This window comes from Homalodisca vitripennis, chromosome 1 (genome assembly GCF_021130785.1).
Source record: "Homalodisca vitripennis isolate AUS2020 chromosome 1, UT_GWSS_2.1, whole genome shotgun sequence".
NCBI lineage: Eukaryota > Metazoa > Arthropoda > Insecta > Hemiptera > Cicadellidae > Homalodisca > Homalodisca vitripennis.
Window position 1 is genome coordinate 136714752 of NC_060207.1, and position 10080 is coordinate 136724831.

General features: G+C 31.6%; 1 protein-coding gene across 1 annotated transcript; it reads left to right on the top strand.

The window, feature by feature from the left end:
• Positions 1 to 5509: 5509 nt before the first annotated feature.
• On the top strand, positions 5510 to 9581 carry LOC124353375. The gene is made up of 3 exons (XM_046803221.1): positions 5510 to 5649; positions 7828 to 7901; positions 9340 to 9581. Exons 1-3 carry the CDS (start codon positions 5510 to 5512, stop codon positions 9579 to 9581), a joined length of 456 nt encoding a protein of 151 aa, XP_046659177.1.
• The last annotated feature ends 499 nt before the right edge of the window (positions 9582 to 10080 follow it).

A 10080-nucleotide genomic window follows, 5' to 3' on the forward strand; every position in this document is an offset into this window, starting at 1 on the left:
CAATACCCATTTCTGGACATTAATGTTGATATATTGGTAAGTGGGTTGTAGAGGTGTATTGGGGTGTACGTCTCCTCAAGAACATCTCTCAAGAACCTACCGCACCGCCATGGTGACTAAATATTGGTAATTTATTGTTATTCCTTCTTGTAAGTTATTATATATGTATAGTTTGTTGTTATAAAATTATATTGCTTATCAAATACAGGTGATGGTGGTACAACAAAGACTGCATATATAGCCATATAGAATACAGTGTATTACAATTAAATTATAATAACCCCGCACGTGCGAGTGCACATGGGGAATGATAAAATGTTTAAAAAAACATTGTTTTGTTGAACAAAGTTTTTTAATTGAATTGAAATGAACTAGAGAATATATTTTAACTGAGATTTCTCACAATCACAATCATTGCTCACATGACTGAAACCTTCGTGGGTTACATTATGACGTCTATTCTATCAGGATTTTCTGATAAAAATGCTAAATAATGAGATCTCTTGCAAAGAATCATACTCCGTGTAATGGAGAAAAAACCTACAGGAAATAAGAGTAATTAAATAATAATCACCCAATTAAAACGGTAAAAATACCATTATCGTTATCAGGTATAGGTATTTTTTAGAATATTTATAAATGAGTGTAAGAAAAAAATCAAACATCTATAAAAAATTTTTAAGGATTTTTAGAGGTAATAAGTACTGGTTATTTTCTTTTTTCTTGCAGTACCATTGATTTTTATAAGGAATAAACAAAGCTTTTTATATATCCTACGTTAGATTAATGGAAACTATTATTTTTTTTGGGAAATAACAGAATTGAAGTACCATTACGCATAGTAACAACACCATAAATCCTCTTTTGAAACAACAAAGATACACGTCCCGAGCTGAATACATGAATAGTCCTAATTAGTTTTTAATTGTTCTCTCTGTAAAATCATAACCCTTTGATGTTTTGAGCCATAACGCTTTAACGTTAATTCAATTCAGTATCCTGAGCAAACCAGAAATGTAGACTTTAATCCTGTAATCTAGTTTGTGTGTAGTTGTTTTCGAATAAAACCGTATTTTGTACTGGTACTAGTTATTTATAATCTTCTGACATTATTTGTTTACATATGATACCAACAATGTATACATTATATTAATTCGGTAAATATTTAATGAATGCTTACTACAGCATGTGAAATACTCGTAAGCATTATTCCAGATCTTTAAAAATTATTCCACGCGTAAAGCTCCTTTTTTATACGAGTACAAATAAAAGGCTTTTGCATTATTGTGTACAGAAGTAATACCAATTTACTACAACCATATTAAGAATATTATTGGTTACCTTACATATCGTAACGTATTCGAGGTATGTCTAGATTTAAATCAATTCGACCGTATAGATATAACAGTATAACGTAGCTACAATACATAAATAAAGCAATAGATTTAAGCATCATGTACGTTAGAATAATTGTAACCCCTGTTACGTTTAGCATGTATTTTATATTATATATAAATATTAGCTAAGATTTATGTGATGATTGATGAAAATAATAAATTTCCGAAAACTATCAAGAAAGAATCTTCCGTTGGACGGAAACGTTGGAGGAGGGGGGTTAAGGATAAGCAGAGATTACTTTGGACCTGGCCGACTAGAGACTGTTGATTTAATGAGTCCTAACTGAACGCTTTGTTACATTACTCTCTAATTTGTTATATTATGTCTCTCTCGTTTTCCATCTTCTTTACACGTCTTCCATTCATCACATACGCAAGTTATCTTACAAGTGTCTCAGTATTACACAACAGTCATCCGTGAAAGTTTCTGTCGCTTTTTGTGAATGTGGCGTTGGAAATTATAAGAAGTTAATATTCATATTTGTTAACGACTTGTACAAAATTAAAACTAAATCCTTCCTTGTCTACATGTTTTATAACTTAGTTATCATGCTATGTTTCTTTGAATCTCTACTTAGAAGTTTATTTATTTATTAGAGCATCATCAGGAAGATTACTTCAATCAAGATTAACGTGGAGAGTTATATTTTTAGCTTTGTTACCCATAAATTAACCATTTAAAAATATACTTGACTTGAATCTCGGTACTAAATCGCATCCGCGTTTTATCTTTCTACGTTGACGTCACGGCTAATGTTCTAAATCTGAATTATAGTAATGTTTCTAACAGTATAATAAATTGATGTATTTTTGAAATGGTTAACAGGCTGGTAAAGATCTGGAAATTTAATCATAAATAATATTTTAAATTAAAATACAATTACGATTACATAAATCATAATACAAGTCGAATGTGTTGTGACAATTTATAGCTATGTGCGTTAGTCCTAATATAAAACCTCTTATGATTGTATTGAGTTATTTCTCAGAAATTTATATATTCTGCTACTTCTTGTTCCCATCATGCTTACCCACAAACCCATGTAAAACATTCGCTAACATTCAGCCAGACCCCATGGAGTGAGTCTCAAGTACTTTTAATGCTATATTACTCATAAAAACAAATAAATTACTATTTTAGTTGTTTTACATCAAGCTATATATATTTACAATACATTTTTACTAGAAAATCTCAATAATTAAGATAAATGTAAATAGTAATAAATTAACCTACTGATTAATTTACCAAGTATTTATGGAGAAAAAAAACACATTCCGAGTAAATTCGTGTACAAACTGAGAATATTCTCTCCCTCAATAACATGCACACCTGTTTCCTTAATGTAAAATACTTGTTAGGTATTAAATTTGCTTATTTATTACTTTGGTATTTTAAACATATTGCATTATTTATACAGTGCTTTACTTAAATACGACAATGCCAATTGATATGAATTGTTTAGGTATATATTTCTTTCTTAGTTCATAAAAAAACGGTTTCAATTTAGCTACTCTACTTTTAATTTTTAAGTTTACAAACAATGTAACCTTTTCTTTAAATAATTATTTTTACACTTTGTTAACAGTTTCACTCACCTGTTATTGATAAATAATTGATAATAAAAAACGCAAATAGTTCTTTTTATTTGGACGTATTAGAGTATCATTGAAGACATTCATACAGTTTTTATGAATTTCTTAGTTTTCTAAACTTACCTAGGTACCTAAGTTACCTAAGTTAAAAGTGAATAAATTTGTAGTACTTGAATATGAGATAAGACAAGAAGTGACCGAAGGCTGTAACGGTGGTAAGGTTAAAGTTAATTCCCTTGTAAAGTCTATGTCACCGTCGAGGGTGCTATTCTTGTCGTCTTCTCGAGTCAGTACAGGATCCTCCAAGTGATGAACGCTCACGGCGGCGTCTCCTTCGACTTACCAACCCATGAAACTTACCCATGGTAACAAATTTTACCCTTTAGTTATACTCGAACCTGATAGTCTTAGTTATGTGGACCAGGTTTGGTACTACTAATCTCTATTTGAATACGTTAGTTAAGTTTCACAGACATGATACATGTGATCTAGTCAACTATAGCAAATAATTCTATATTGAATCATTGTAGGATTAGAAAAATTATACCTTAAGTAGCATTTAATATTCAATTGATTCCTTGAAAGTATTTAAATAATACTATTAAACTTTTACTTCGGATGTGTTACAATTGAATAACATTATGTTGAATATTTACAGTATATTACAGATTAGTTGAACGTAGAGATATTCATCTAAATTTTTTCAGACATTTCGTTTCCTGAAATACTTTGACAGGTGCAGAAATGGTGCTTACAAACACAGGATTACTTATTTAGTTATCACCATTCCCATAAGTTAAAACTGAACACTCAAAACATTACTGTCACTTTCTGGAATCGTTAATCTTGTGGTTTCACTCCAATACCTTAAGAGCGTGAAATATTTTAAAAGAATAATGGGAATATTATTTTTCAATCTTCTTATTTCAATTCCAGTGACCGTATTCATTGACACTCATAATCTGATTAAAACATATATCTTCTTTGCTACTTCTACCCTTTAGCATACGTGGGCGAGTTTGCCAATTCAATTGGGTGTAGATAGCATATATTAATTTCCCGTTTGAGACTTTTAAAGATCAATAATTAGCCATTGGTTTACTAAATTTTGTGTCTAATGAGAATTGAGATTTTACAATTTTCCTTGAACTCTTGAATCACTATATTCCATCATAATAAACTAAATCTCACTGATAGCTCAATTCATAAAAATTGGAGGCCAAAGAAATCACTCAAAAACATGCGATACAAAGTTTCAGAAAATGAAACGATGATGTACAGTATACTAAGTATTATTGGTATTAAGTAATTAAATAATACTTTACTAATGCTTTTTCTAACATAAGATATTGAACTCGCAAATTTTATTACAGAAAATCAAAGTAAAAATTAAAAACATTTCTAAAATATGTTATTTGGACATGATATAAATCATTTAAAATATTTTTCTACCAAATTGTTCAGCGTTCTAAGACATTACAAATAATTGGTGAAATGGCCTATCTTTTTATTTGAAATTTTTGAGATTCGAAACTGTGACCTCATTTTCGGACACACTTTGTATTTTAAACGTGACAAGAACAACTTTGCGACGTTAGCCGTGTGAAATTGATTACGGTTAGAGTTTATTCATCGCCCTATGCCAAACGGTTCAACCACAGGATTTTGCGGCGGGGTGGTCTGAAACACGTATATTGTTACATAATTATTTTTATGGAACATATTATTACAGTACATAGGATTTATTATTACATATTAATATATGTTCATTTGTGTATAGTAAGTATTTGGTTCTTTTTTTTACTTTTAGAACTATGTTTGTATTTTAACATGAAAGTACTGCATGTTTTTGTTTATTACCTTTAGTAGAACATGAGTAGTCGTCGCAATGTCTCTGTCATATCCAATTTAGTGAAATTGCTGTCATAGTGTCATTTGAACATTCAATATGTATAGCATTCGTTAAATATACCATACAATCATAGGCTAACACGTATTTTAAATATATTATATTATACGTAGATTTGTGTGGTTATTTTGTTTGCTAAAAAATATATGTAAATGGATCAATGTTGTGTAAACTTGAATGGGTTCCAGACAATATTGTGTCAATGTCAATAACTCACAAACAAACACTGAAAATATCTTATACGATATACTATTTTAATGAAGTTAATAATGAGAAATATTGCATGACATAAAAGTAATTTATTTTTTATTCAGAATATGCACACGCTTGCTGTGCGTTCGTGGCCGCAAACGGTGACGTTTGTTATTACACGGATAAAGGTTGGGACACACATAACCGCACCGCGCCCCGACACGTGAGTCGGCCGATTGTTGGCCGTCACACGGTGAAACAATTGCTGCGCAGTATTTAAACCTGCAAGTTCAGACACGTCCGCACCGACACCAGACCGTCGTGGCCGCACCGTGGCCGCACCGTCACCGATAGTTCAGGTTTGAATTTTGACGGGCACGGTGCGGTCTGAGAGATCTCATTTTGAGCGGCATCAGCCATGGATGTGGAGAAGAAACTTATTGAAGAAATAAGGAAGTTTCCTGTAGTTTATGACCAGTCGAATGACAAATATCGGAATACAGAATACAAGGAGAAAGTGTGGAAGAAAATTGCTGACAATTTGGAGCTTGGAGGAGGGTAATTATAAATTTAAAAAGAGTTTGGTCACATTTGCGTTCTTCTTTGTAAAAATATTTCAGCAAACGTTTTATTTAATTGAATTATTTAGTATACTAACCCTACATCGTGCGCTGACATTTTGTACGTTTTTATTATTTTAACTGCAATATACTTAAAATTAAAAATAATTAATTTACAATATAGTTTTTCAAGTACGGAAAATAAACATGTACTCTAGTACTGCTATACAATTGTACTCTTTGTCTCCGCAATAAATACTTGACTATTGACTTATATTATATATTTTACTAATATTTACTATGTTTTACCCATTTATTATAAAAACTATCTGCAACATGGCAAAAACTATGGCCTCACATAAACGTTCTTGTGTTAAAGTTAATACAAAATATACTGTTTGTAGTGTATTTTATTGAAATTCAAAAATCAAATTTATTGATAAAAAAGTATTGGAAATATTTTTTAGAGTAAAATGGTCATATTTTCTTATTGTGCTAATAAAATACATCAGTTGGTATTTTATATTGTTCTAATAATAAGTAATTATAAAACTATGTTGTATATTAAGTAATTTTAAATAACTAAATTAGAATTATGTAATGTATTGGATTTATTTGGTAAAAATTTATCCCGGTATTTCGCATGGGCAAATTTACAATGTTTCTATGAAATTTTGTACGTTTTATTATTTTTAACTGCATTAAAGGTCAAATAAAAAATAAATTATTTACAATAAAGTTTCTTAGTACGAAAATAGTAGCGAGTATACATTTTAATTCGCCGCTTTTCATTAACACCGTTGGATTATTACAGTTAGAGTTGGGATAAAAAACTTGAAATTTCACAATTTTGTAGTCAATACTATGGCAATGACGATGTAGTAGATAAATATTTTAAAAGTTTATTACAAGTGCTATAAAATAAATATTAATTAATTAAAACCAAATTGAGCTTTGGCGATGAACATGAAATAATGAGTCGGCTGCTACTTTTTTTATTTATTGGTCAGGCGAGTTTCGTCTGCGAGAAAGTTTGAGATAATAAACCAAATTTTACCGTAGTATTTTTTATAAATTTTTGGAGTAAACAGTTTGTCGAGAAACGAGGTATAAAGCAGATACAAATTTCATGCGGCGCAAAACACGTGCCCGCTGCTTCGCATCCATACGCTGCAATAGGTTAAAATGTTTAAATGCTCAAACTCTTTTATACTCAAATCTATAAACATTAGTAACTTATTATGGGAATATATCTAAATTTGATTAAATCAACTAATCGTTGTAGTGGGTTTCAAAAACAAGAAGTACATAATAAAAATGAAAATATGATATGTATTTTAAAGCAATAGCCTCTAAATTAAAACCTTTTACAATACGGAATAACTTGAATGTCTAACTTAAATAGTAAGTTAACTTTTTATGTAATGTTACAGTTTACAATGTTACTGTTTATTTGGTGTATACAGTATATATCAATGAATGATTTCTAACATTCTATACAGGTTTACAGTATAGTTTTTACAGTATCTTTATGGTATTTAGTTTATATTCCTTACTTACAAGGAAATAAAATGTACACCCATTCCATCGAAGTATATTTTAGTTGATCATTCTTAAAAAAACTTCCAATAATACACATTATATAATCCACCACGTATATTTATATATATATATATATATATATATATATATATATTATATGAGTTATTACTTGTATGATATCTTTTTATTTGTGAAAATAACTGAAGAAACAAGACTGACAGAATATGAAGTTCTACTACCCAAGGAATATCACAGCTTTCGTTAAATTGATTACGAACTCTCTGTTTATGTAATTTTTCGTTTATACAATTTCGAAAAATGGTGAGCCTGACTTTAAAATATTTTAGACATATTGCCTCTAATAAGTAATATGAAATGGTTAGTGTCTGGATCTTGATGTGTAAAATGATTGTCAGTTGTGAAAATTTCCCTACCAATGCAGTGTTGCAATACTTTTGATGTCATAGAATTAATTAAATTATTTTTCTTTGCAATAAAACTGCTGTCTAAAATTTCTGACTTAATCAATTTTTCACATATCTGCATACAAAAGAAACTCCATTTGAGGGCTGTAAAAGTCCACCCCTTTCTTACAAGATATCAAAGAATTTCTATTAGTGGCACACACCAATAGCGGCCCTGGCTGCCTGCCGCCACACGGACGCTCGGTAGTGGGTGACTCATCCACTTCCATCCACCACCACTCTGGTGATTACCGGCTTCAGCCGCGCGCCCCGATTGCCAGTCTCTATGTTCTTCTTTGGTCGCTGATATTTACTATGTTTTACCCATTATTATAAAAACGATCTGCAACATGGCAAACTATGGCCTCACACTATACGTTCTTGTGTTAAAGTAATACAAAATATACTGTTTGCAGTGTATTTTATTGAAATTTGCTGCAATTGAAAACACAATAAACAAGAATAATAGGGAAAAAAACATAATCATGATATTGTTTATTAACAAATTTTACGCACTAGCTGTTTGTACCAATTAACATTGAAATTAACATTCATTTCTTAAGCAATGAACTAAACGACTGAAGTAGATTGTTCTTGCCAGCTCACAGATCCTTCTGGCGAACTAAAGAAATGTTTAAGGTGTTCTCTCACAGCGAATGCTTCTTCCGTAGACCTTCCACGAACCCGAGGCAGTCTCTGTAGAGTTATTGGTCTTCCTTCTGAAGACTCTTCTGCATGGGATTGATTTTCAGAGCTCTCACGCAAATTCCAACCTTCATTTTTCCTAATATAAGTTGTTGTAATATGCAAGCAGCTAGTGTAGCCATTGTTATGTTCTCGGGGTTTCCTTGTATCCTTCTAGTAAATATTCGGAACTTTTGCTGCAAGATACCGAAAGCATTTTCTGAGACCCTTCTTGCTCTACTTAACCGGTAGTTGAAAACAGTCTTTTTCATCTGTCAAGCCTTTACCTGGATATGGCCTCATCATGTTACGGTTTGAGAGCGAATGCTTCGTCAGCAACACAAACCAGTGGAAGTTCTAAGTTTGTTCCAGGAAGAGCTCTTTTCTTTGGAATATTAAGTTTTTCACTTTCCAATGCTTTACCAAATTTTGAATTTGAGAAAATACCTCCATCTGAGTTTTTTCCATATCCACCCACATCTACTACAATAAAGTTGTAGCAAGGATCAACCAGAGCCAACAGAACAATTGAATAAGTTTTTTTATAATTCCAATAGAGACTTTCCTGATAACTTAGGGGCTTGTATTGTGATGTGCTTACCATCCAAAGCACACAATACAGTTTGGGAACTGCCACTCATTACCAAAATTCGTTTGCTATGGTATGCCACCCTTCTTCATTAGGTATTGGCATAACTTCGTTTAAGAGAACCTTCACTATTGTTCTACAAGTGTCATGAAACAATTGCTGCTACTGTTGATCTGCCCAGTCTGTAGCTGAAAGAAATAGTCTTGAATGAATCTCCAGTAGCCAGAAATCTGCAACAAGCAATACAAATACTTCGTGTCAAAAAATTAACAGTCGTAATAAATATTTTTATATAAATGTTTTTGCTGTTTGGTATAGGTGGAGTAGAAGAATGCAAAAAAGAAAGTGGAGCTCTATTCGAGACCAGCTTCGTAGGACACTACAAAAAAGAAAGACCAAATCTGGACAGGCAAGTGTGTTGCATTCCGGAAGTATAAATACGAAGATATTCTTTCATTCCTGGTACCTTTTCTTGGAGAACGAGAAGGAATCACCAATGTGTTCTCACAACAAAATGAGGAGGAAGTAAATGAGCAGGAGCTTGTTGAAGAAAAAAACCTTGAAGAAAATACTCATGAACAACCAACAAGTGAAGATGAAAACACTAATATCGCCCAAAACACCATCATCAAGTACTGCATTGGAAGATAACATAGTTCATTAAACCAAAACCGATAAAACGGAAAATGGCAGGTTTTCAAGAAAGTGGAAAGTCTATTCACTACGAATCTCCATCTAGTCAGCTTATGGCCTTCATACTAGCTGAGAAAGCAGCTGAGAAAAGGGCTCCTCAACAACTAGAACAACATCCAGTAGATGCTTTTTTAGCTGGTATAGCACCTTCCTTGAAATCACTAAATCCTGAACTGCTAATTGAAGCCAAAGGGAAAAATATTTAACATAGTGCAGGAAATTGAATTAAAACAAGTTCAGTTTAATTGCCAAGGGAATTTCTCGATGGGACATTTCATGACATTTTCTTCGTCTTCATCGGACATCCTCAGCTACACGTGGATCACACCATAGATGAGACAAGTAATGCTGACCAAGAAGTAACTTATGATTTTGAAAAATATTAATTTTCTTAATACAATTGTTTAAAATTTAAAGTGTAAATTTCAGAAACATAATGTAACCTACTATGGATTTC

Excerpts from the sequence above, each read along its gene's own strand:
- LOC124353375 (XM_046803221.1), top strand. The coding sequence starts at position 5,510 with ATGGATGTGGAGAAGAAACTTATTGAAGAAATAAGGAAGTTTCCTGTA. Across the intron at positions 5,650-7,827 it reads AATTTGGAGCTTGGAGGAGG|CGGCCCTGGCTGCCTGCCGC; the intron begins GTAATTATAAAT and ends ACACACCAATAG. Across the intron at positions 7,902-9,339 it reads TTCCATCCACCACCACTCTG|GCAAGTGTGTTGCATTCCGG; the intron begins GTGATTACCGGC and ends AAATCTGGACAG.